The sequence below is a fragment of the Balaenoptera physalus genome, assembly GCF_965194825.1.
Source record: "Balaenoptera physalus genome assembly, chromosome: 16".
Taxonomy (NCBI): domain Eukaryota; kingdom Metazoa; phylum Chordata; class Mammalia; order Artiodactyla; family Balaenopteridae; genus Balaenoptera; species Balaenoptera physalus.
The window spans coordinates 11,617,825-11,645,627 of record NC_138898.1 but is presented as its reverse complement, the minus strand read 5'-3'; the positions used below and the strand labels follow the sequence as shown (position 1 = coordinate 11,645,627).

Sequence of the window (27,803 nt, the reverse complement as noted above, 5' to 3'; positions counted from 1 at the left end):
TTTCTCTCCAACAGCATATCTGTAAATTTCTCGCAGATTTCTCTTCTTTTTCAAAAGACCTTGTTTAAAATATATACATAGGTGTGTGTGTGACTGATATAGGTAGGTAGGTGTGTATATATGTGTGTACAGTGAGAGAAGCTTTTTTCTTAATCTTTTTTGCCAGTGAGGGAAAAAAATCGTAAAGTAGTTGATCCAAGGTCTTGAAACTCTGGAAGAAAATCTAAGAAATGTATCGGGCATTTTACAAAGTATGTGAGCTCTTTGGGGGTTGGGGGTGTCGTGAGAGACTCTACAGGGAAGTGGTTGGTGGCTTCAAACAGGGACGGCTCTTGGTCCCGGGTGTCCTCAGGCTGCCCAGGCCTCCCGCCGTCCATTCCCGCCCTCTTTCCTGGTTCCTCACCCTGTCTCACTGGCGCCTCCATCATTGAGCTTTTCTTCTCAATGGTAAGAATCACCTGGGATGATGATTCCTCCAAATGAATCTCCAGGAAGATTCTCCTTTTCCCCGCAGAAAACCAACAACTTCAGCCAAAACCCCTGCTCCTCGTCCCCTCCAGCTGCTTCCCCATCTCTTCCTATCGTGGCCAGACCTCTTGAGCGAGCTTTTCTTGCCCATTTTCTCCACTTCCTCACCTCCTGTCCTCGGGGCTGGACTTGGCCTCGCCTGGGTCACCAGCAGCCTCCCGCAGGCAGGCCTGGCGGGCACCGGTTAGCCCTCATCCCCCCCGCCGCCTCGGCTTGGGGCTCCTTCCTCCCACCGACGTGCCCTCTGACTGGGAGGATACCCTCTTCTCCTCTTCCCTTGGCCTCCAGGCCATGCTCTGGTTCCCCTCCTTTCCCTTGGGATCTCCTCAGGCTCCTGTCCAGGTCCCCATCTGCCTTTACCGGCACCTCAGTAAATATTGGCTTCCTCAGGACTCAGCCTCAGACCTGCTTCATCTCTTGTGCTCTCACAAGCTCACCTGTCCTGTGGCCTCAACTTCCATCTGGTTCCCACCCTCCCAAAGCTGTTTCCTCTGACCAGGCCTTCCCTCTGAGACCCAGACTCCAGCGTCTGAATCCTCCTTGGATGTTGTGGCGCTATTGCAAGCTCATTGTCTAGGACGGAACTTACCTTCCTGCCCAACCTGCTTGTTTGCCAGCATCCCCCTTCCTTCCACAGGAAACAGTAACACGTGGCTGCCTCTTACGAAGTGTTTACTGTGTGCACATGCTGTCCTATGCCAAGGCGTTTCATCCTCGGGCCACCGTCATGGCAGGCCCTGTGTCTAGTTCCTCGTGCCAGCCTGGGAGGCCCCAGGGAAAGCAGGGGGCCAGGGGGTGGACCCAGGAGCCAGACTCCTGACCCCGTGCCCAGACCATCGCACAGCAAGCCTCCTAGGACCCGGGCATCCTCCAGGCCCTTCCCTTCCCTGGTCACCCCACCTTCCCCTCGCTCCTGTGACCTGTTACTTCTGCTCCCCGTGTCTCTTTTAATTCCACCCCCTTCCCTCCGCCCCGCTGTGTCCCCATGTAGGGTCTGGGCTGCAGCAGCCAGCCCCTCATCATGCTGTGATGTGCTGGCCTCCACATCTGGGTCAGATCCTGTCACTGTGTGCTCGGCCCGCCCTCCCTTCTCCTTCAGGCCCTCACCCTCACGAGTCCTCGTTTGACGTCTCTCCTCCCTGCTGCTCTGGGAGGTCCTGTCCCCCCTGTATGGCACCAGGCAAGCCAGGAAGTTTTTTAGAGATAAAATGCCATTTCCCAGCTCAGTCCACACCCCTCAGTCCAGCCAGCAGCCTCCCAGGGAACCAAAACAGGAAGTAAGGGAGAGGCCGTGATGCGGTCCCCTGAGCCGCTGGCCACCGCGGGGCTGGCATCCTCCACTACAGTGGGCATTGGGCAAATGGCATTCTGTGCCATTGCCAGTAAAGCGTGTGGCCCTGGGAGGACACCTCATTCTCAGTCTCGGCGCCTCATCTGTGCGCTGTGAGAATAACAGGACCAGCTCTACAGGGCTTCCTGTGACAATCGGATGAGGTCGTGCCCGCGGAGCACGTAGCACAGGGCCGGGCACGCACAGGGAGGGCTCGTCTGCACCAGCTGTCGTGTTTCTAAAACGTAAGCGCTGGGCTTGATAAATCCTCAACACGCACACGCCCGGCGCGTCACAGCCCGGGCAGGTCACCTCACCTGATCCGCTCTGCCGCCCTGAGAAGTGGGAACGGAGGTGAGCCTCCGTTTCTTGCGCCTGCTTTTCTCACACCCCAGAGCCTCACAGGCTGAGTTCGCACTCTCCAGTGGGTGCATTAGAATGTCGAGCAGCGTGGTGCCGGCCTGGGCCCAGATCCCCCGAGAACCGCTGCCCCCTCCCGCCTGCCTCCGTCCCTCTTACTCCCTTCACTGTCGCCCAGGCCTGCGGGGGGCCATCCCCTACGCCCTGAGCCTGCACCTGGACCTGGAGCCCATTGAGAAGCGGCAGCTCATCGGCACCACCACCATCAGCATCGTGCTCTTCACCATCCTGCTGCTGGGCGGCAGCACCATGCCCCTCATCCGCTTCGCGGACATCGAGGACGCCAGGGCGCGCCGCAGGAACAAGAAGGACGTCAACCTCAGCAAGACCGAGAAGATGGTGAGTGCCGGCCGGGCGGGCAGGCAGGCGGGTGGGCAGGGGCAGAGGGTGGGTCTCCACTCGCTGCCAGAAAATGGGGAAACGAGACACGATCTGAGGATGATCCGTCCCTGGGCACGCACGCATGGGCGCACGGCACATGCACACGCGTACGCACCAGCTTCCCAAAGTGACAAGGAGGTTGGACTCAGGGTCTGAAGCGTGGCTCTTTGGGGTGGGTTGTCTGCCGGCCTCGTGAAGCCACGGAGGCAGTGGCGTAGGAACGTGGACCCCTAGCAGACTCTTCCAGTAACGCTCCTCCCCTGCCAGTAACCACACCACCCCATCAGGCCGGGACTGGAAGGAGGGTTTCAAAATCACAAAATGACAAAATCATATCATTCCCTAGCATCTACTAAAAGCCTCCTGTTGGGGCTGGAGAAGGAGAAAGTGCTCACAGAGGCTTGGAGGGTCACGGGAGAGGGCCCTCCACTGAGGACAGGCGAGGGCATGATTTGGGGGTGGAGGTGCCCAGGGCCAGCTGCTGCGAGCCTGAGGCCCCCGGACCCCTGCCCACCTCTGCCTCCTCCAAGCCACCCTCCTGCCCTGAGTCACTGTGATTGTGCCTTTCCTACCCTGTGTTCCCTCGGGCCCTGGCTGTGGAGCCCTGGCCTCTTGTCCTGCCTTCCTGCACCACCCCCTGCTCCATGCACACACGTTTGCAGAAATGCATCTTTTTCTAGTTTCCTTTTTCAAGGCCATCAGTAACTTTACTCAGCCATGGAAGGCACAGAAATCCTCAACCAGAGGTGGGGAAAGGGGATGTGGCCCATTTCTCACTCTGGAAAGTCCAGTCTGGGTGGATCTTGGCCTCCAGTCTCTGCCCGCGGCCTCTCCAGCCAGAGTTGTGCTGCTGGGAGAACCTTCAGATGACCTCAGGGAGGGCTGGCTCACAGAACTTTCCTCACTCTCCGTAGCCCTTCTCCCCCCACCCCCATCCACCAGCCTTCTCGTCTGTTTTTAACCAAAGCTCAAGTATAGGTTCTCAAAGATTTTAGTGGGTGTCAGGATTGGTGGAGGGCTCCAGGGTCTTACAGGTCTGGGGTGGACGCCCAGAGAATTTGCATTTCTGATGAATTGCCGGGAGGTGCAGCCACACTTGGCCAAGCACAGCTCTGGTAGAACCAGGATGTGTGCTCAGCGGGGAGCAGCTGCTGTTTAGGGCATGTTTTCTGTGGTGCCTGCGCTCTCCTTGGACTGTCCCTGATAACCTGCAGGAAGCAGATGGTCTCATGATCCCCATTTTGCAGATGAGAGCACTGAGGCACAGAGAGACCAAATCACACAGCTGTGGTCACACAGACTCTTAACCACCCCACTTTCCATCACTGGTTGTCAAGGTGGGGTTCCTGGACCAGCAGCATCGGTGGGCGCTTGTTAGAAATGCGCATTCTTGGGCCCCCTCCCAGACCTGCTGAATCAGGAACTGCAGGTGGGCCTAGTGGGCCCAGCATTTTGTGGCTCCCCAAGCTCCAGATGATTCCGATGCCGGCCAGAGTTTGAGAAGCACTGCTCCATGGCAGGAAAATGCCCTCCCTGCCCCTCCCTCTCTCCCACCTCCTACACCCGGGGTACACCTGCGCTTGGGGGCGGCAATGCAAAACTGCCTTTGGTCGCCCCTGCAGAGGGTGGGTGGTCCTTCCCTCCTTCCCTATCTCCCTCTCCACATCCCTCCCCGCTGCATCCACATGACCAGCGAATGTACCCAGAGTGGGCCTCTGCAGGCAAAAAACGACAAGAGCGGCCTCCCTCGTTGAGTTCACTGGTAAAGAGACAGCCTAGAACAGCTCCCAGTCCTGGCCGCACAGCCAGCCACCTGGAGCACTTACAGACCAAGCCCCAGCCCTGAGCTTCCAACTTATTCACAATTCTGATTTTCCTGGATGTCCATCGTGTTCTTACACACCTTCCCGCCTCCCTACAGGCTCCCAGGAGGCCTCTTGCTGCCACCGTTAGGGTTGGGGACACGGGGGCCGGGGTGAAGAGCTGCGAGGAGGTAGGCTGGGTGGTGTGAGGGCTTCCAGGCAGGTGTCAGCTGACGAGCCTTCGGCTGCCTTCCCCACCCGCCGCAGGGCAACACCATCGAGTCGGAGCACTTGTCGGAGCTCACCGAGGAGGAGTACGAAGCCCACTACATCAGGCGGCAGGACCTCAAAGGCTTCCTGTGGCTGGATGCCAAGTACCTGAACCCCTTCTTCACGCGGCGGCTGACCCAGGAGGTGGGACGCAGGCCAGGGGTCCCTTGCCTTCCTCCCTCAGGGCCTGCAGTGGCCAAGAGCAGGGTGGGCAGGGAAGACCCACATGCCGGGTTGGGTGGGGGCCTCTCCCCACTCAGCTTTCTCTCCTTCCCAGCCTCGCGGGCTGGATATGCTTGCGGCACTCTGCATCTGCTGTTTTTCCTTCCTGCCGTATTTAATGCTGGTTTGTTTGTTTGTTTATTTTTGGCTGCGTTGGGTCTTCATTGCTCCGCGCGGGCTTTCTCTAGTTGCGGCGAGCGGGGGCTACTCTTTGTTGCAGTGCGTGGGCTTCTCATCGCGGTGGCTTCTCTTGTTGTGGAGCACGGGCTCTAGGTGTGCGGGCTTCAGTAGTTGTGACACGTGGGCTAAGGAGTTGTGGCTCGCGGGCTCTAGAGCGCAGGCTCAGTAGTTGTGGCGCATGGGCTTAGTTGCTCCACGGCATGTGGGATCTTCCTGGACCAGGGCTCGAACCGTGTCCCCTGCATTGACAGGTGGATTCTTAACCACTGCGCCACCAGGGAAGTCTCTAGTGCTAGTTTAATAATAGACTTGTTAACCCAGTTTGGTTTTCCTGGATGATAGACTTGGGACATTGATCGGCTACTGAATCTGAGCTGAGGAATTTCAGACCTGCCAGGGCCTCGGACAGTGGCCCAAGGCTCAGGGCTCTCGCTCCATCCCTCCAGGCACCACTGGCCTGACAGTGAGTGACACACTCAGGGACCAGCTTGGGCCTGCTTTGCTGAAACCGTCATCCTGCACCGTGCAGGGTGGGGGAGGGGTTCTCCTGGCTGCTGCCCCGCTTTGGTTCTGAGCCCCGTTTTCCCTCCGTCAGCAGTCAGGATCGCTGTCAGCACGTGAGTTCTTACTGTGAGCCAGGCGCTGCACCAGACGTTTTTCATGATTGCTTCGTTTCATTCTCCCAGCAACCCATGCAGTAGATGCAGCGGGTTGTCTCACTTGATAGCCGGGGAGACTGAGGCCCAGAGAGGTGAAGTAACCCCCCGAGGTCACACAGCCAGTACGTGGCAAAGCTGGAAGCAGAGCCCAAGTGTGTCTGATTCCAGAGGCCAGGTTTTTTAACATCATGCCATCCTGCCTCCTACTCCTGTTCCAGGGTGACACCTCCCGTTATCTCCTCCTCCACAAAGAATGATCCCAGCTTGCGGTTAGTCAGTTAACACTTTGAAATTGCTTGTGGCCGTGCACCCTGCCTCCCGTCTCCTCCCTTCCTCAACCCTGACCCTGAGCCAGACCCACTGACAAGGGCTTGCTGTGTCTCCCGCCCCAGGACCTCCACCACGGGCGCATCCAGATGAAAACCCTCACCAACAAGTGGTACGAAGAGGTGCGCCAAGGCCCCTCAGGCTCCGAGGACGACGAGCAGGAGCTGCTGTGACCGAGTGGGACGCCGTGGCTCCCGGGCAACCGGGGCCGCAGCAGTGCCATCCAGCCTCCCCACGGCTCCCAGGACGAACACCCAGCAAGGGCCCCCGAGGCGTGTGCATTTGGCAGTTCTTTAGGGTGGATGGAAGCAGGGTGACGCACAGGCCACTGTCGTCTTAACCCAGGACCTCCCAGGCCTTTGGAGCCAGCCGGCTGCCCTGAAGCACCCTCTCCCCGCTCCTCACTGGGCTGGACCTCTCCCTCAGGGTGGTTTCCCAGCCCGCGGATTGGAGGGACCACCTTTGCAGGTAAATGTTTCCTTCTGCTTCTGTAGCCGGGGAATAGTCATCTGTCACGCCGAGGTGCCTGAGAGGAGAAATCCTGCTGTGGACCCACTGTGCAGGGCGTCCCGGGAGCGTGGTGTGCCGTTGCCGCCATCCCTGGCCACTGCCTTCATTACAGGGGCCCTTCCCTGCTGGACGGGTGTCGGTACCAGCAGGGTGAGGAGCCGGCTGCCGCTTCCCTGTGCGTCATCAAGACGCCTCCGCCCTCAGCAGCAGCGGTTCTCACCTAAGCGGCAGGCTCAGAAACCTTGAAAACCTCACACTCCCCTTCGTGATGTCGCTTGCACTCCCTGAGAAAGAGAAACTGAGTGACCTTTTTCTCTTTACCTCTGATTGGCATCTCACAGGCTGTCTCCCTGGGCAGCAGGCAGCTACTGCCCTTCTCTGGGAATACTGTGAATGTTTACACTGGAACCGAGCACGAGGGCACAGGCACCTCTCTAGAGCCCCAATGGAAGCCGTATCCCTGGGTTTTTTAGGGGGTGAGCGACCCTATTCTGTGGGGTCAGAGCACTCTCTAGAGGGAAAGTCTACAGGGTTTATGCTGGCCAGCAGCTGCTGTCTTAGAATTCAGTTTAAATTCATGCACTTTTATAAAGTGGTGAGAGCCTAGCAGTCCCTTCCCTGACCTCGATTCCTTACTTAGTGGTCCTTGTTTGTTCAGAGGCCCCTTTTCCTGGGCTCTGCCCACCGTTTACCTGCTGCACCTTCAGTGCTCATCGGCATCTTTTTTTTTTTCCCTCTCCCAGTTCTCTACCATCTTGGGTCCCATTTGTCCCCATGCTCCTCCTCTGCCACCCCTCCCCGGGACTCCAGTGGCCTGCAGCCAGATGCATCTGGGTCTCACCTGCAATCCCTGAGCAGCCACTGCTGCCTCAGGACTCGCTCACAGAGTGCTTGTGCGTGCGCGCGCACACACACGCCACACACACGCACACCCCTGCCCCGGCCACACACGGGCGCGCACACACACACACCATACACACACACGCACACCCCTGCCCCGGCCACACACGCGTGCGCGCACACACACACACACCCCTGCCCCGGCCACACACACACCCCTGCCCCGGCCACGCACACACACACACACACACACACACACACACACACCCCTGCCCCGGCCGCACACGCACACACACACACACCATACACACACACACCCCCTCTGCCCCAGCCACACATGCGCACACGCGCGCGCACACACACACACACACACACACACACACACACACACACACCCCTGCCCCGGCCACATGCGCACGCACACACACACCATACACACACACACACCCCTGCCCAGGCCACACACGCACACGCGTGCGCGCACGCACACACACACACACACACCCCTGCCCCGGCCACATGCGCACGCACACACACACCATACACACACACACACCCCTGCCCAGGCCACACACGCACACGCACGCGCGCACGCACACACACCTGCCCTGGCCACACACGCACACCTGCCCCAGCCACACGCGCATGCACACACACACACACACCTGCCCCGGCCCCATGGTCGGGGCCCCCGGGCCATCTCAAGGTGAGGAGCTGCCAGTCATGTCCAGAGGACATGGAGTTTCTGACTTCCCCGCATCCACCCCCTTCACCGGCCCTTTAACAAGTCTTTACCTGCTTGCTTGTGCCCATCTACAGGCCTCTGGCCGTTTCCATATGTGCCTCAGGGTCTCAGCTGGAGCCTCGGAACTCAGCACCCTCTGGCGTGGTTTAATTCATCATGTGCATGTCCTTGGTTCTGTTTCGGACACAGTGGGCCAGCGTGGACCTTGGGCTGGCGGCAAATATGTTTCCATCTTCTCAGCCTCAGGCAGCGTGGCTCTGGATGTGAGGAAGGACTGACCTCGGGACCCTCCAGGACCCATGTACCCAGCCCACGAGGCCAGACCCCTGCCCTAACCCCTTCCCTTGCCCCAGAAGTGTAAGCGTAAAGCCAGTCAGGCAGGAGGGCACATGGCTTCCTTTTTATGCATGAACAGTAAATTTGTACTTGATAGAGCTAAAATATGATCATTTCTTTTTGTAATCTCCCACCTTAACCCCATAATTTGAGCCAAATAGGATTACTTTACTTCACCTAATATCCCCACTGGAAGATTAATGCCATGCATAATTCCAGGCTCCATCATTTCCTGTTTCTTTTTAGTGGAAAAGAGAAGAGGTCAAAGGGAGGGGACCTTTGTCCATAAGGGGATGGGGGAGGGGGCAGGGATCAGAGGCCAGATTGTTCTCTCATTCTCCAATTCATAAGTCACTGACTTTTCCCCCTGAAATTCAGAGTCTGATCTCCGAGGTGTAAGTTGCATTGTAAACTCAATAGCTTGCCGGAAAAAAATTTTTTTGGCTGTAAGTTCACAGATTAAATAATGAAAACAGGGTCTTCTCAGTTCAGACTGCCCTTTGTCACCAGGTCCCACCTGTCCTCCCACTTTTAGCTGAGACCTGAGAGTGACACTAAGTAGAGAAGCACGCGGGGGCGGGGCGAGGTCCCCAAGGCTTGGCTGTGTGCAGGTGGCTGGGGGAGTCTTGCCCGGCCTGGAGCAGCGCCAACCTGGGTGTCCCGTGAGCTGCTCCTGCCCTCTGCTGGCCAAGTAGTGGCTTAGCAGCATGGGAGGGCATTCCCCCGTCGAGGAGGGCACCCCGTGTGCCTCAGCCATCTGTCTGTTCACCTCTGGTGGACTTTTTTCAGATGTCTTTGCCTGAGAATCAAAAATTGCTGCTGTCTATCTTTAGCATTCCTAATAATTCTATTGTTTGGGGCAATAAATGCCTAGAAGATTAAAAAAATCCAGCATAACTATAACTTCACACACGTTTTCTTTTAGGTCTAGGCCATGGGACAGGAGAAGTATAGCACAGAGAGAAGGTAATACTTTAGGAGGAGGTGAAGGCTGTAAGGTCAGTGCGTGCCTCTGGGGAAGCTGGTTGGCTAGCCAGTGAACTCTGAAGACGTGCCGTCTTGGGGAGCTGGGGTGTTCTGTAGCACTAAGGCCCCACCCCAAGGCTCCCCCAGCAGCCCCTCCGCAGCAGGCCCTACAACTGGGGACTTGGAATATATCACGTGTTCTGCAGCCCTGTGGTTGTAGGACCTCTGGGAGTAACCATGCTCAGAGGCTTGGCGTGTGAGGCCTCCCAGGAGAAGAAGCTGGCTTTTCCTAGGTACCCGGAGACCAAGTTTGGGCTGAGCTGGAACAGAGCCAGGTGGAAGGTGGCTCAGTTCCATCGTCTGGTGCTCACTCAGCCCAGGGGCAGACCCTCTCCCCCAGGCCACACACTGGGAATGCTGGCTGGGCCCCGGCTGACGTGAGGCTGGGGGCCCAGAATGTTGGCAGCCCCTGAGTACCCCAAGTCAGCCTAGGGAGGCCCTGATTTGCCTGCAGATTCCTCTGTGTGCAGTGGAGTGTGGAAAGGCTGGTGAGTGGGGAGCCTTCTCCTTCAAGCCCTTGCCTAAGGTGGCCTTCCGGGGTCTCAGGTCTGCACTCCCACGGGGGTCCACACATGTGGCAAAGTCCCCAGCGGGGAGGCCACAGCCAGAATCCCTCTTCTGCTTCAGTGGGGAGAGTGAGGGTGGGGCCGGGCGGAGACTGGCTTCTCCTCAGCCAGGTCCGGGCCACCAAAGGTGCGGGAAGGTGCAGGCGTGGCTTAGGGGGGCTCTGGCCTTAGAACTGACCCCTGATTCTAGTGGGAGGAGGAATCTCTCTCAACAGCAATGATTGACTGTCAGTTAGGACTTCAAATGCCAAAAAAAGAGGAAAGAAAGATCCTTTGCTCCTTCCCCATTCCCTCCAGAATGCAGGCATGTGATTCTCCTGCTGGGTGGTGGGTAGGAAATTATCTGAAACGTTCCCAGTAGAGCAGCCAGAATCATTAAGAAGTTGTTCTACCAGGAACGCAGTCTCCAAAGCCCCAGGCAGGCGATATGTTTTAAATGAAAACACCACAGTCAGAGTGACGGCTTCGGATAAGCAGCCACACTCCCGTCCACTCAGTCTCCTGCCGTTTCTCACACAAATGGAGTTGGATGTTCAGGGACTTCACCGTCATCGCCCATGTTACGAAAGAAGACTTTCTAATTTCCCCCACCCCGTTTCACCCTTTCTCACCCCAGCCGACACAGTCCCTAATCCTAGAGGGGAAAAAAATGTGTGGCTTTTCCTACCCAGGAGCTGGTCTTTGCCCAGCTGCTCTGCGTGAGCGTCCTGGCTTCAGGGCAAGAGAGCTGAGCGCTCGGAGCACAGCCGTGGGCCCCGTAGCCATGGGATCGATGGGGATTGTGCAGTGCGGTGGTCAAGAGAGAAAGGTCACCCGTCAGCGCTATGGGACCCTGTCCAAGGAGCTGGTCAGCCACGCGGAAGAGCCACTTCTCCAGGCCCCAGCGCTGCTCTAAGGAGCCGCGGAGGCCCATGGGCCAGGGAAGGCTCCTCACTCGCTCGGCTGACTACCGAAGGTTAGGTTCGTGGCTACCAAAGGCTTTAACATTTTCTCCAGTACAGCTCCTGCAAAGCTTGATTTGTTCTCAAGATTAATCAGAATCTTGTATTCTTTTGAGTAATTTTCTTTGTAAAAATGAAGGATTTTTTAAGTACAGCTTTTTGATATAAGGACTATTGGGAAGGTCAGGCTTGTTCTTTTGCCCTCCCTCAAGTAAGATGTGAGAGGCAGTTGTTAGGTCCTGGTTCCTGAGAGATGATTTGCTGCTCTTCTTGGTGGGGCTGCGGGTTGCGGAGGGGAAGGTGGGTCGGAGGTGGAGGGACCTGCAGCTGCTCTGCTGGAGCCTCTACCTCGTCTCACTGGACTCTTTAAAGAATTCAGAAATGGATGGAAAACAGTAATGTCACTGGATTCTTATTTAGAAATAAAAATGAATGCTGCTGAATCAGACCCACTTTCTGTGTTTGTGTTCCGTGGCTTTACAGAGGCCTGGGTCTCGCCCCCCTAGACTCGGCTCTGTCCACGCCTGCCCGGCTCTTGCGGCCAGAAGCCTGGCAGAACGCAGTGGTTAGTGGGCAGGAGTGCGGGCTTTGGGGCCCAATTCCTGCCCCTGTCCCTGTTGGGCTGGACCCCGCGGGCCCACAAGCCTTGTAGTTGCCCAGCCTTGAGACCAGAGAAAGAGCCTAGAGACAGCAACAGAGACGTGAACGGTTTGCTGGGTAGAGGGATCTTAACAAACGGTCCTGGAGCGAAACCCCACGGCGTGCAGCAGCCGTCGGACGGGACACCAGGACACGGGAGCAGTCCTCACCACATCGGGAGAAGGAGGCTGCCATTTACAGGGGGGATTGATGTCAGGTGGGCTCGGTTACCAGGAACTAATTGAGCCCTATGATTAAGAGGACTGGATAGTCACGTGAGGGAAGCAGGGGCTGCTCGAGCAGGGGATGTGCAGAGAGCAGGAGACAGCCATCTTGAATGGCCTAAGCACACAGTCCCTCAGTGAGGAGGACGTGAGGCCAAGCAGGAGGGCTCAGCTCGGGCCCAGCCTCCAGCCTCCAGCCACAGCTGCTTCCTCACAGGTGTGAGGGACTTGTCCTCCCTGGGGTTCGCTGGGCTAGCCGCCCTCCTCCCTGCTGGGGTTGCAGACTGGCCCCTGGTAGGCCTTTGACTGAAACCAGGCTCTGAACCCACACGGCCGTGCGAGTCAGATGGAAGCTGGTGGCGGTATCTATGGGGAGTCTGGAGGCTCCGTTTGTTTATACTCTCTCATGCTTCCAGAAGGCAGCTGAAGCTACTTACGGTAACAGGGGCAAACAAAACATACACGTGACATAAACGAAACCAGGCAGAAGAACCTGTCCTGACCCCAGGCACGAACCTCCTGACAGGGAGGCCAGAACCGGAACTCTAGTTCCTCTCCACCCTGCAATGCATCCCCACCCCCTACCCCCACCCCCAGGCCAAAGGAGGAAGGGTGCGGGGAGAATAAATCATATGCTGGACCCTTCCTCTACCTGGACTGCCAACTGCACGCCCAAACCAATGCCTGCTGGCGTCAGGCAGGGAACCCGGTCAGGGAGCAGGGCTGGTAGGAGGCGCACGTGGCCCTCAGCTCCCTTCCCCCTGTGACGGAGACCTGGGTTCGGAGAAGGATTCCTCCACCCTAATGAAACCGTGCAGGTGTGATAACAGGCGGCACTGGAGTGATGGGCCTCTGGCACATATAAAGCAGAATCTTCCCAGGCCACCGATGGCTGCAGGGGAGGCTGGGAAACGAGCAGAGTGTCAGCCTGGACAAAGTGGAACCCTGGTAGTAAAGGTGAGCAGAGCCTGAGTGGGACTGGGTATTTTCATTCACATTTCAACCTTCTCAATGTCTAGAAAAAGCACTCAGGGTGAAGGGGAGCAAACCAGGGAAGAAGTATTTTCCTTAGAGGCCAGAAAGCTGCAGGGGAGGGTCACACACAAAGTTGAGGGCCCCATGACCTCCACTTGACCCCCAGGGGAGCTGAGGGGAGATGAAGCCATTTATGGTCATTCCACTCCCCTCGCCTGAGAATGCTGAGGAATGGGCCTCTGACCAAATTCCGGCAGGAGAATGAAGCAACATCTTAGGGAATTTCCAGGACTGTTTCCTCACACTCAAACAGTCACTGAAAGAAGGGAAGCACCCTCTTCCCACGGTCTGGCCTTTGCCTCCCATTATGTGAGGATGCAGTGCTCGGACCTGCTGCAGCAATTCGGAGACAAGGGAAGGCCTCACCAACCTGCTGTGCAGAAAGACAGAGGCCTTGAGTTGTTAACAACCCTGTCGGACCAGTGAATTAACCAGTCCTGGAACCGACCTCCCTCCAGAGCTCACTGCGGGAGACAATACGTGTTCTTGCTGCTGATGCTATTCGGGTTGGGTTTTATGTTACAACAAAAATAATCCTAACTGAAAGAACTTCATGAAGTCAGATGAGCAGATTCCAAAACAACATACATAGCATCAGCCTCCAAAAATTAAAGTGATGTGTGTGTATATAGGAAAAAATGTGCAAGGATAGGTACGAAGTTTGAGAGAACTTTGGTCCTCTCTGAGTGGAAGGATAATGGGTAACTTTTAAGATCTCGTCTGAAGATATTTTCTATTTCTTTCACAAAGAACTTTTATTCAGACCAGAGGGCAGACAGCAGAAGCAAGAAGAACTACAGTTCTGCAGCCTGTGGAAGAAAAACCACATTCACAGAAAGGTAGACAAAACGAAAAGGCAGAGGACTGTGTACCAGATGAAGGAACAAGAGAAAAACCCCAGAAAACAACTAAATGAAGTGGAGATAGGCAACCTTCCAGAAAAAGAATTCAGAATAATGATAGTGAAGATGATCTGGGATCTTGGAAAAAGAATGGAGGCAAAGATCGAGAAGATGCAAGAAATGTTTAACAAAGACCTAGAAGAATTAAAGAACAAACAAACAGAGATGAACAATACAATAACTGAAATGAAAAATACACTAGAAGGAATCAACAGCAGAATAACTGAGGCAGAAGAACAGATAAGTGACCTGGAAGACAGAACAGTGGAATTCACTGCCGTGGAACAGAATAAAGAAAAAAGAATGAAAGGAAATGAAGACAGCCTAAGAGACCTCTGGGACAACATTAAATGCAACAACATTTGCATTATAGGGGTCCCAGAAGGAGAAGAGAGAGAAAGGACCCAAGAAAATATTTGAAGAGATTATAGTCAAAAACTTCCCTAACATGGGAAAGGAACTAGCCACCCAAGTCCAGGAAGCGCAGAGAGTCCCAGGCAGGATAAACCCAAGGAGAAACATGCTGAGACACACAGTAATCAAACTGACAAAAATTAAAGACAAAATATTATTGAAAGCAACAAGGGAAAAATGACAAATAACATACAAGGGAACTCCCATAAGGTTAAGAGCTGATTTCTCAGCAGAAACACTACAAGCCAAAAGGGATTGGCACGCTATATTTAAAGTGATGAAAGGGAAGAACCTACAACCAAGATTATTCTACCTAGCAAGGATCTCATTCAGATTCGACAGAGAAATCAAAAGCTTTACAGACAAGCAAAAGCTAAGAGAATTCAGCACCACAAAACCAGCTCTACAACAAATGCTAAAGGAACTTCTGTAAGTGGGAAACACAAGAGAAGAAAAGGACCTACGAAAACAAACCCATAACAATTAAGAAAATGGTAATAGGAACATACATATCGATAATTACCTTAAACATGAATGGATTAAATGCTCCAACTAAAGGACACAGGCTCACTAAATGGATACAAAAACAAGACCCATATATATGCTGTCTACAAGAGACCCACTTCAGACCTAGGGACACTTACAGACTGAAAGTGAGAGGATGGAAAAAGATATTCCATGCAAATGGAAATCAAAAGAAAGCTGGAGTAGCAATACTCATATCAGATAAAATAGACTTTAAAATAAAGAATGTTACAAGAGACAAGGACACTACATAATGATCAAGGGATCAATCCAAGAAAATATAATAATTATAAATATATATGCACCCAACATAGGAGCACCTCAATACATAAGGCAACTGCTAACAGCTATAAAAGAGGAAATCGACAGTAATACAATAATAGTGGGGGACTTTAACACCTCATTTACACCAATGGACAGATCATCCAGACAGATAATTAATAAGGAAACACAAGCTTTAAATGACACAATAGACCAGATAGATTTAATTGATATTTATAGGATGTTCCATCCAAAAACAGCAGATTACACTTTCTTCTCAAGTGCACACGGAACATTCTCCAGGACAGATCACATCTTGGGTCACAAATCAAGCCTCAGTAAATTTAAGAAACATTGAAATCATATCAAGCATCTTTTCTGACCACAACACTATGAGATTAGAAATCAATCACAGGGGAAAAAAACCATAAAAAACACAAACACATGGAAGCTAAACAATACATTACTAAATAACCAAGAGATCACTGAAGAAATCAAAGAGGAAATCAAAAAATACCTAGAGACAAATTACAACGAAAACATGACAATCTAAAACCTATGGGATGCAGCAAAAGCAGTTCTAAGAGGGAAGTTTATAGCTATACAAGCCTACCTCAAGAAACAAGAAAAATCTCAAATAAACAATCTAACCTTACACCTAAAGGAACTAGAGAAAGAAGAACAAACAAAACCCAAAGTTAGTAGAAGGAAAGAAATCATAAAGATCAGAGCAGAAATAAATGAAATAGAAACTAAGAAAAAAATAGCAAAGATCAATAAAACTAAAAGCTGGTTCTTTGAGAAGATAAACAAATTGATAAACCTTTAGCCAGACTCATCAAGAAAAAGAGGGAGAGGACTCAAATCAATAAAATTAGAAATGAAAAAGGAGAAGTTACAATGGACACCACAGAAATACAAAGCATCTCAAGAGACTACTACAAGCAACTCTATGCCAATAAAATGGACAACCTGGAAGAAATGGACAAATTCTTAGGAAGGTATAACCTTCCAAGACTGAACCAGGAAGAAACAGAAAATATGAACAGACCAATCACAAGTAATGAAATTGAAACTGTGATTTAAAATCTTCCAACAAACAAAAGTCCAGGACCAGATGGCTTCACAGGTGAATTCTATCAAACATTTACAGAAGAGTTAACACCCATCCTTCTCAAACTCTTCCAAAAAATTGCAGAGGAAGGAACACTCCCAAACTCATTCTACGAGGCCATCACCCTGATACCAAAACCAGACAGAGATACTACAGAAAAAGAAAATTACAGGCCAATATCACTGATGAATATAGATGAAAAAATCCTGAACAAAATACTAGCAAACAGAATCCAACAACACATTAAAAGGATCATACACCATGATCAAGTGGGATTTATCCCAGGGATGCAAGGATTCTTCAATATATGCAAATCAATCAATGTGATACACCACATTAACAAACTGAAGAATAAAAACCATATGATCATCTCAATAGATGCAGAAAAAGCTTTTGACAAAATTCAACACCCATTTATGGTAAAAACTCTCCAGAAAGTGGGCATAGAGGGGAACTACCTCAACATAATAAAGGCCATATATGACAAACTCACAGCAAACATCATTCTCAATGGTGAAAAACAAACCATTTCCTCTAAGATCAGGAACAAGACAAGGATGTCCACTCTCGCCACTATTATTCAACATAGTTTTGAAAGTCCTAGCCACGGCAATCAGAGAAGAAAAAGAAATAAAAGGAATACAAATTGGAAAAGAAGAAGTAAAACTGTCACTGTTTGCAGATGACATGATACTATACATAGAGAGTCCTAAAGATGCCACCAGAAAACTACTAGAGCTAATCAATGAATTTGGTAAAGTTACAGGATACAAAATTAATGCACAGAAATCTCTTGCATTCCTATACATTAACAACAAAAGACCAGAAAGAGAAATTAAGGGAACAATCCCATTCACCATTGCAACAAAAAGAATAAAATACCTAGGAATAAACCTACCTAAGGAGGTAAAAGACCTGTACTCAGAAAACTATAAGACACTGATGAAAGAAGTCAAAAATGACACAAACAGATGGAGAGATACACCACGTTGTTGGATTGGAAGAATCGATATTGTGAAAATGACTATACCACCCAAAGCAATCTACAGATTCAATGCAATCCCTATCAAATTACCAATGGCATTTTTTACAGAACTAGAACAAAAAAATCTTAAAATTTGTATGGAGACACAAAAGACCCTGAATAGCCAAAGCGATCTTAGGGGAAAAAACGGAGCTGGAAGAATCAGACTCCCTGACTTCAGACTATACTACGAAGCTACAGTAATCAAGACAACATGGTACTGGCACAAAAACAGAAATATAGATCAATGGAACAGGATAGAAAGCCCAGAGATAAACCCACGCACCTATGGTCAACTAATCTTTGACAAAGGAGGCAAGGATATACAATGGAGAAAAGACAAATCTCTTCAGTAAGTGGTGCTGGAAAACTGGACAGCTACATGTAAAAGAATGAAATTAGAACACTCCCTAACACCACACACAAAAATAAACTCAAAATGGATTAAAGACCTAAATGTAAGACCGGACACTATAAAAGTCTTAGAGGAAAACATAGGAAGAACACTCTTTGACATATATCACAGCAAGATCTTTTTTGATCCACCTCCTAGAGTAATGGAAATAAAAACAAAAATAAACAAATGGGACCTAATGAAACTTAAAAGCTTTTGCACAGCAAAGGAGACTACAAACAAGACAAAAAGGCAACTCTCAGAATGGGAGAAAATATTTGCAAATGAATCAATGGCAAAGGATTAATCTCCAAAATATATAAACAGTTCATGCAGCTCAATATTAGAAAAACAAACAACCCAATCAAAAAATGGGCAGAAGAACTAAATAGACATCTCTCCAAAGAAGACATACAGATGGCCAGGAAGCACATGAAAAGCTGCTCAATGTCACTAATTATTAGAGAAATGCAAATCAAAACTGCAATGAGGTATCACCTCACACCTGTTATAATGGGCATCATCAGAAAATCTACAAACAACAGATGCTGGAGAGGGTGTGGAGAAAAGGGAACCCTCCTGCACTGTTGGTGGGAATGTAAATTGATACAGCCACTATGGAGAACAGTATGGAGGTTCCTTAAAAAACTAAAAATAGAATTACCATATGACCCAGCAATCCCACTACTGGGCATATACCGAGAGAAAGCCATAATTCAAAAAGACACATGCACCGTAATGTTCACTGCAGCACTATTTACAATAGCCAGGTCATGGAAGCAACCTAAATGCCCATAGACAGATGAATGGATAAAGAAGATGTGGTACATATATACAATGGAATATTAGCCATAAAAAGGAACGAAACTGGGTCGTTTGTAGAGACGTGGATGGATCTAGAGACTGTCATATAGAGTGAAGTAAGTCAGAAAGAGAAAAACAAACATCGTATATTAACACAGATATGTGGAATCCAGAAAAATGGTACAGATGAACCGGTTTGCAAGGCAGAAATAGAGACACAGATGTAGAAAACAAACGTATGGACACCAAGGGGGTAAAGTGGCAGGGGGTTGGTAGTGGTGGGATGAATTGGGAGATTGAGATTGACATATATACACTAATATGTGTAAAATGGATAACTAATAAGAACCTGCTGTATAAAAAGTAAATAAAATTCAAAAAAAAGAACTTTCATTCAATAATAAGGAACATACAGCGTGCTATCTTCACTTTTCAAAATGTGATTATAAATGAAACCAGAACTAGAGGAGCAATGCATTAAATGGAGAGATGTGATGTGATTTCAAGAGGGCTAGGGATGATACAAATGAACTTATTTACAAAACAGACTCACAGGGCTTCCCTGGTGGCGCAGTTGTTGAGAATCTGCCTGCCAATGCAGGGGACGCGGGTTCGGGCCCTGGTCTGGGAAGATCCCACATGCCGTGGAACGACTAGGCCCGTGAGCCACAACTACTGAGCCTGCGTGTCTGGAGCCTGTGCTCCGCAACAAGAGAGGCCACGATGGTGAGAGGGCCGCGCACCGCGATGAAGAGTGGCCCCCGCTTGCCGCAACTAGAGAAAGCCCTCGCACAGAAACGAAGACCCAACAAAGCCAAAAATAAGTAATAAATAAATAAAGGAGTTCCTTAAAAAAATAAATAAAATTTAAAAAAAAAAAAAAAAGACTCACAGACATAGAAAACAAACTTATGGTTACCAAAAAGGGGAAAGGGGGTGATAAATTAGGAGTTTGGGAGTAAAATATACACGCTACTATATATAAAATAGATAACCAACAAAATCCTACTGTATAAGCACACAGAACTATACTCAATATCTTCAGTATACCTATAATGGAAAAGAATCTAAAATATATATATATGTACAACTGAATCACTTTGCTGGACACCTCAAACTAACACAACATTGTAAATCAACTATATTTCAATAAAATTTTTAAGAATTTAAAAATAAATTTTAAAAAGATTTTTAAAAAGTGAAAAAAAAAAAAAAGAGCGCTAAGGAAATAGGAAGTCTCATCATGCTCTGGTGAGGGTCTAAATTGATAGAATCACTTTGAAGAGCACCTGGCAGTGCCTAGTAAAGTTAAAGACGCCTGGGACCCTTCAATCCAGCGAGTCCTCTCCTCGGTTTAAGCCCTAGAGAGCGAGGAGAGGCAAACTACTGCCTGAGGCCCAAGCCCAGCCTGTCTCCTGTTCTGTACCACCAGCGAGCTGAGCCTGGGATTTTAACGTGTTCAAATGGTTGAAAAAAAAATTCAAAAGAACAGTACTTCATGGCGTGAAAATTATATGAAATTCGAAGTTCAATGTCCATAAAGTTTTGAATGTTTTAATAAAAAATCCGTGGAAGTTTGTTTTCTCTCTTTGTTCTATATTATCTATATAATAATATATAAATAAATATATATATAGTGTATATATATATATATATATATATATATATATACATTTTTTTTTTTTGCCTCTTGTCTCCCAAAGCCAAAAATATTCACTATCACCATTTACAGAAAAAGTTTGCCCACGCTGCCCTACAGAAACTCTTACATAGTCATGCATACTCAGGAGACACCTACAAGAATATTTGTAATAGCAAATTATTGGAAACGAGCTGTTTCCCACTAGGAGAATGGATAAACAGTGGCGCGGTCATGTAAGGAACAGTATACAGCAGCAAGAATGGATGGATGGATGAATGAATGAAACTAGAATAACATATCAACATGGATAAATCTCAAAATATTGAAAGGAGGAGAGAAAGAAAGCTGCAGATGAATAAGTACATATAAAACCAGGCAAAATGATGTTGTGAAACAGTAGTGCTTGGGGATGCAGCCAAGTGTAGCGGAGTGTGAAGAAAGGCTGGAAAAGTTAACCCCAGGATCCAGGGCTCCTCTGGGGTAGGGGAAGGAAGGTGAGGAACTGCATTTGAACCACATGACACCTACCCTGGCTTCACTTGTATCCCTGATGTTTCATTTCCTAACAGAGCCATGGGCAACCAGGAGTTAATCATATGTGCAAACTTGCAAAGGCTCCTCATGCTCTCTGAGCCTTAGTCCTTCTCCCCGCTCTGTGGTGAGTAACTGAGATGCTCTCCAAGGGTTGTCCCAGGTGACTCCCTCCTTTCAGGATCAGGTGTAGCTATGGCGACAAAATCAAAACTAGTAGTGGCTTCCCTGGACCCCTTGAGAACCAGGATCCTCAGCATGGGAATAAAAGAGAAATGAGGTTGAGCAAAAATCCTGTGGTCCTGAATTTTTATTTAAGTATAAGTATGAACTTACAACGTGGTTTGTATTTTTAGAGATATAAACCTATTGCTAGCTCTGCTCACTGAAAAGACCTGGAAACAATGACCAACCCAGTGGCAGTGAGCACGCTTAGCTCTCAGACTTTGGTATCCAAATGTCATTTCACAGCAAAAGGACCCAGGGCTCTTTGGAGAAACGTCTGAGTCCAGGAGTTGGGCACGAGATGTACAAAGATGAACACGGAACCCCTTGTCATACCAAACAGAGAGGAAGCAATCAGAGGTTTCAGGGTCAGGTCAGGACTCAGGAGCCAGCTTGAAGAGGTTCTGACTGAATAAAGACGGGAATTTGAGCATCAATAACAGTAATAATGTAATGGATTGAAATACTTAAAATATACTGAAATCAATGAGTTCATAATAATATGCTTTTAAAAAATCAGTCACTGCTGGGGAATTCTAAGGCACCAATTCATTATTCTAAGTAAAAATAAAGGCAAAGAGGGCTTCCCTGGTGGCACAGTGGTTAAGAATGCACCTGCCAACTCAGGGAACATGGGTTCGAGCCCTGGTCCGGGAAGATCCAACATGCCGAAAGCAAATAAGCCCGTGCGCTGCAACTACTGAGCCTGCGCTCTAGAGCCCGCGAGCCACAACTATTGAGCCCGTGTGCCTAGAGCCTATGCTCCACAACAAGAAGCCACCGCAATGAGAAGCCCATGCACCACAACAAAGGGTAGACCCCGCTCCCCGCAACTAGAGAAAGCCCGCACGCAGCAACGAAGACCCAATGCAGCCAAAAATAAATAAATAAATAAAATAAATTTTAAAAATAAAGGCAGGGCTTCCCTGGTAGCGCAGTGGTTGAGAATCCGCCTGCCAATGCAGGAGACACGGGTTCGATCCCTGGTCTGGAAGATCCCACACGCCGCAGAGCAACTAAGCCCGTGCACCACAACTACTGAGCCTGTGCTCTACAGCCCGTGAGCCACAACTAGTGAGCCCACGTGCCGCAACTACTGAAGCCCATGTGCCTAGAGCCCATGCTCTGCAATGAGAAGCCACCACAATGAGAAGCCCACGCACTCCAACGAAGAGTAGCCCACGCTCACCGCAACTAGAGAAAGCCCGTGCATGCAGCAGCGAAGACCCAACACAGCCAAAAATAAATAAATAAATAAATAAAGGCAAAGAAGTAAGCATCTATCCCCCCCACCTTTTTTTGGCCGTGTGGCATGCGGGATCTTAGTTCCCCGATCAGGGATCGGACCTGTGCCCCCTGCAGTGGAAGCACGGAGTCTTAACCACTGGACCACCAAGGAAGTCCCTATCCTGCTTTTCTTAAACTATATCACTGGTAGTCAAATAGTAGATAAGGGAAGTTTCTTTGTCTTTAACTTTTTTTTTAATTCATAGATTTATAGGAAGTTGCAAAAATAGTACAGAAAGGTCCCATGTACCCATGTTTCTCCCAGGGGTAACATTTTGCACAACTATAAAGCAGTATCACAACCAGGAAACTGACATTGGTACAATCCATAGACCTTGTTCAGATTACACCAGTTTTACATGCTGTCCTCTGTGTGTGTGTGTACGTCTGTGTGTTTAGTTCCATGCAGTTTTGTCCCAGGTATAGAGTCATATCACCACAGAAAAGTTTCTTTTTATAGAAGTATTCCAGTTGCCAAACAAGGAAGACTAGAATTGGAATATCTCCATTTTGCATGCTCTGATGAAATAATGGTTCTAAGTACTGAGTAACAGCCTTAACGGCTATTAATATCCCAAAGGGAGAGAACTCGACATCATGTGCCTCCTGATGAAAGAAGATAACATCTATGAAGTATTCTTACAACAACAAAAAAAATCATACCCACATCTGAGCAAGCCTCAAAAGTCAGCTACCATGTGATATAGCACATTAATAGGATGAAGAACAAAGACTACAAGATCATCTCAATTAATGCATGAAAAGCATTTGACAAAATTCAACATACTTTCATGATAAAAACACTCAACAAACTAGGAATAGAAGGAAACTATCTCAACATAATAAAAGCCACATATGAAAACACATACACCACAGCTAACTTCATACTCAGTGATGAAAGACTGAGTTTTTCCTTTAGAAGAGGCCACAATGCCCACTCTTGCCTCTTCTATTAAACATAGTACTAGTAGTCTTAACCAGAGCAATTAAACAAAAATAAATAAATAAATAAATAGCATCCAAACTGGAAAGAAGTGAAATCGTATCTGTTCTCAGATGACATGATCTTATGTAGAAAACCCTAAAGATTACACAAATACACACACCTGTTAGAACTAAGAAATGAATTCAGCCAAGTTGCAGGATACAAAATCAACACACAAAAATCAGTTGCATTTCTATACACGAATAATGAGCAATCTGAAGAGAAAATTACAAAAACAATTCCACTTACAATAGCATCAAAAAGAATAAAATATTTAGGAGTAAACTTAACCAAGGAGGTGAAGGACTTGTACACCAAAAACTACAAAACATTGCTGAAAGAAGTTAAAGAGACAAATTAATGGAAAGACATCCTGTACTCATGAGTTAGAAGACTGAATAGCATTAAAATGTCCACACTACCCAAAGCAGTCTACTGATTCAATGTAATCCCTATCAAAATCCCAATGGCATATTTGCACAGATGGGAAAAAAATCCTAAAATTTATATGGGATCTCAAGGGACCCTGAATAGCCAGAACAATCTTGAAAAAGAAGAACAACGTTGGAGGCCTCACACTTCCTGATTTCAAAACACATTACATACAAAGCTACAGTAATCAAAATAGTGTGGTACTGGCATAAAGATAGACATATGGTCCAATGGAACAGAACAGAGAGGCCAGAAATAGACCCTCATGTATGTAGTCAAAAGATCTTCAACAAGGATGCCAAGACCACTCAATGGGGAAAGAAAGGACAGTCTCCTCAAATGGTACTGGGAAAACTGGATATCCAAATGCAAAAGAACGAAGTTAGACCCCTACCTTACATCATACACAAAACTGAAAACAGATTAAAGGTTCAAATGTAAGACCTAAAACTAAAAAACTCCTAGAAGAAAACAGAGAGAAGTTTCATGACATTGGATTTGGCAACAATTTCTTGGATATAACACCAAAAGCATAGGTAACAAAAGCAAAAGTAGAAAAGGGGACCACAGCAAACTTTAAAACTTCTGCACATTCAAGGGATGCCCCTTCTTTGCCGCTCAGGCAGCCTCACCCACACCCGCCAGGTCCCTACCCCACTGTGAGAGTCCTCGAGCCAGTTTCCCATCCCTCCACCTGCCTCAGCCTCATTCGGAGGCTCCCCAAAGTCAGCGAGCTAAGGGCTGCCCCCGGGAGTCCTAACCTGGAGATTCTCCATGCACAGGGACTTCTCAGAAGCAAAGTTCTCTCCTGTGACTGAATTTCAGTATCTCTTTCCTTCCTGGCACAAGTCCAGGCTCACCTGGTTCGGCGACTGGCCCCCCGACTCGTGCCTTTGCCATCAAAGTGGAGATTCCTATTTCCATTTGCCTTTTCACGTTATACACATCAGCTGGGATTGCCCAGTGAACCTGGCTAAAAGCAGAGCCATGGGGCCAAACAAGCAGTTGGGATTTAGCCATGGCTGCAGCTTGGGTCCTGGTGTTGGTGACTGTGATGCTGGACTTGGCCAGAGCAGGCCCTGTCCCCACGTCCAAGCCCACCACAACTGGGAAGGGCTGCCACATGGGCCGGTTCCAATCTCTGTCGCCACGGGAGCTGGAGGGCTTCAAGAAAGCCAAGGATGCCTTAGAAGAGTCGCTCTCACTGAAGAACTGGAGCTGCAGCTCTCACCACTTCCCCAGGACCCGGGACCTGAGGCAGCCGCAGGTGTGGGAGCGCCCTGTGGCCTTGGAGGCGGAGTTAGACCTGACGCTGAAGGTCCTGGGTGCTGTGGCAGACTCGTCCTCGGGGGTCATCCTGGACCAGCCGCTGCACACGCTGCGCCACATCCACTCTGAGCTTCAGGCTTGCATCCCGGCTCGGCCCACAGCAGAATCCCAGCCCCAGGCCGCCTCCACCACTGGCTGTGCCAGCTCCAGGAGGCCACACAGGAGGAATCCCAAGGCTGTCTCGAGGCCTCTGTCACATTCAACCTCTTCCGCCTCCTCATAAGGGACCTGAGAATTGTTGCCAGTGGAGACCTGCATATCTGAAAACCTGGACCCAGCCCCACCCCGTCTGGGACCCAGACCTTACTTATGCACTAAGCCCCAACCCTGCCTTAAGTTATTTCCTCTCACCCTTTATTTATGGAGCTGCAGAAGAAATGTTTATTTTTCTACTTTTGTACAACATATTCAAACAAACAGTAAGAAACTGGAAAAAAAAGAAGAGCCAGCTGCCAATTTTCAGGAGGTTGAGAGAACAGAGGAACATGATAAACAACAGCAGGGGCTGCAATCAGCAAAATTTAGACTCGGGCAAACTAAAGGACAAACAATCCGATTTCTTCAACAAATACATTTCAAGGGAAAAAAAGAGAAAGAGAAAAGTGTCCTTTTCTATAGGGACAGCCTTTAGGATAAATGTGATTTAAAGATCTATCCATTGCAACAACGTGAGACCTTATTTGGGCCCCAATGCAAACACACAGTTTTAAAAGTATGCACTTATAAGACAACTGGACCTGCGAACAGTGACTGGATATTTGTTACAATTAAGAAACTGTTATAAAAATTTAGATGTGATCATGGTATTGTTTTAAAAGTCCTTGTCTTTTAGATACAGGTACTGAAATGTTCACAAATGAAACAGATGTCTGGAATTTGCTTCTAAGGAACTTAGGAGTGGGGAAGTGGATGGACAGGTACAGAAAAAAGTCAGATTGGCCAGAAGCTGTTAACCGTTGAACTGGTGAAGTCCTGCGTTCGATGTACATGAGGCATCATTAGAGTAGTCTCACTTCTTTTGTAAATAAAAAGTTTTCTAAAATGAGCAAATGGAAAAAATGTGGTTTAAGCAAGATAGAAGTTTACTTCTCGCATATAAAACTCTGAAGGTAGGTTGGGCAGGCCAGGTATGATGGTGGCTTCCTAAGCACCAGGGACCCAGCCTCTTCCAGCTACTAACTGCACCCCCCTTCACTTGGCCTCTGCCTCAGTGTCTCACATGGCTGCTCCATTCCAGCCAGCGCAGCCAGGGTGGGAAGAACAAGCTTCTTTCTTTGAAGGGCATGTCTTAGAAGCCACACACAGCATCTTTCCATCCTAGGGACCAGACATAACCGTATGACCATGCCCAGCTGCAGGAGAGGCTGGGAAAGGCGGTCTTTACTCTGGATGGCTAGATGTCTAAAACTCAAGGCTTCTATTACCAAGGGAGAAAGGGTGAGCAGAGATTGGGGTTCAATTGGCAATGTCGTGTGGTGTACAGAACTGGCAGCAAGGCTAATGTTAATGTTGTACAGCTGGTGGGCCTGAGGATGTTTAAATATGCTTGTCATTTACATATACAAATTAAGCAATCTGCTCAGAGTCTCTGCTCCGCTTTAGATACAGGAGTGAGTGTCTGGCTTCCTTTGCTCTCCCAGGCTGGGTGTTCAGCTCTAGGAAGCTGCTGTTCCCGGGAGCCACGATGGCAGTGCCATTTCCTATGCTGTCACTAAAACCAAACCCAGCACCTGGGCCTTGGTCTGGTCCAAGGCCTGGATATTTGCTCAGCCAGTGAATGAGATGGAGAAAACCGTTCAGTCTCTTCCCCGACAGCTGAGTGGCTTCGTGGGGTCCAACCCTGCAGAGTGGTCAGCATGGTGGCACAGACACCCTACCAGTGCATAAAGACAGGATGTCCCAAACCACAGCTGCTCTTATACCACCCTTAAGATTTTTGCAAGACATTTTGCTTTTAAGTCAACCTTCATTATTTATTTATTATTTATTTTTATTGAAGTAGAGTTGATTTACAATGTTATATTAGTTTCAGGAAACTTCATTTTTAAAAACACCTTGAATTGATTTTTAAAGTAATCCCCAATCATTGGAAAAGTAGTATGGCCTGCCCTAAATAGAAGGTAACTGAAAACCTAAGATTCTGCCAGAGGTTCTCAGCCTGACTCGTGCTTTCTCTTTGTTAAAGACAAACTCCCATTACACTGACCAGGATCCTCCTTAGGGAATTTAAACGGATCAAAAAACTTTTTAATGGGATTAATTTTTTTCACAACGCCCTTCAATGTTATTTAATTCCTGTCAGTCACCATCAACAATCACTTCTCCTGGAGTCTGCAGTCTCACTCCTAGGAAACATGGCTGAACTCGGAACACCTTGGTTTCCCCATTGGTAAGATGGGGATCAGAGCAGGATTTATGTTATCTTCTAGGAGGATTGAGACAATTATATGAGATCATGAATGTAAAGTCTCAGCGTATAAAATGCCTGGCTCACAGTATAAGCACTCAAATGCTGGCTGTTATTTGTCAGTTTCATGGAGGAGAAAATGTGAGTCCTGTCACTAAAGAACATGGCTTGAGCAAAAACAAACAAACAAAAAACCAAAAAACAAACACCAAAACACCCAAGCAACTGGAATTCCCTGGTGGCGCACTGGTTAAGAATCCACCTGCCTGGTTAAGAATGCAGGGGACACGGGTTCAAGCCCTGGTCCAGGAAGATCCCACATGCCACGGAGCAGCTAGGCCCGTGTGCCACAACTACTGAGCCTGTGCTCTAGAGCCCATGTTCCGCAACAAAAAAAGCCACCGCAACGAGAAGCCTGCGCACTGCAATGAAGAGTAGCCCTCACTCACTGCAACTAAAGAAAGCCCGCGCGCAGCAACGAAGACCCAACACAGCCATAAATAAATAAATAAACAAATAAATAAATAAATAAAATTTTCTTGAAGT

The 27,803-nt window shown here is 48.8% G+C and overlaps 2 protein-coding genes and 1 long non-coding RNA gene across 12 annotated transcripts in view; 2 read left to right on the top strand and 1 right to left on the bottom strand.

Annotated features, from left to right (window-relative positions):
- SLC9A8 (solute carrier family 9 member A8) overlaps positions 1-6,612 on the top strand; it is a 67,535-nt gene extending 60,923 nt beyond the window's left edge. For 8 of the 10 annotated variants that reach the window (XM_082430469.1, XM_082430462.1, XM_082430465.1 and 5 more), the window contains 3 exons: positions 2,397-2,617; positions 4,729-4,875; positions 6,185-6,612. In XM_082430469.1, coding sequence (XP_082286595.1) covers positions 2,397-2,617; positions 4,729-4,875; positions 6,185-6,292 — 476 coding nt within the window. In that variant the 3' untranslated portion in view covers positions 6,293-6,612. Of the gene's footprint in view, positions 1-1,165; positions 2,292-2,396; positions 2,618-4,728; positions 4,876-5,475; positions 5,597-6,184 lie in introns of those variants that run through there. The other 2 variants (XR_014254881.1, XM_082430468.1) reach the window with 2 other exon arrangements.
- Positions 6,613-6,759: 147 nt separating this feature from the next.
- Positions 6,760-7,996, bottom strand: LOC309645428. Its single transcript, XR_014254883.1, has 3 exons — positions 7,972-7,996; positions 7,843-7,918; positions 6,760-7,687 (listed from the first exon to the last, which is right to left on the bottom strand). It is a non-coding gene; the product is annotated as an uncharacterized lncRNA (long non-coding RNA).
- Positions 7,997-8,096: 100 nt separating this feature from the next.
- Positions 8,097-27,764, top strand: LOC309645427 (interferon lambda-1-like). Its single transcript, XM_082430503.1, is given in 2 exon segments — positions 8,097-24,963; positions 24,966-27,764. Coding segments are annotated over 2 exon segments (573 nt in total). The 5' UTR covers positions 8,097-24,539; the 3' UTR covers positions 25,115-27,764.
- Positions 27,765-27,803: the final 39 nt, after the last annotated feature.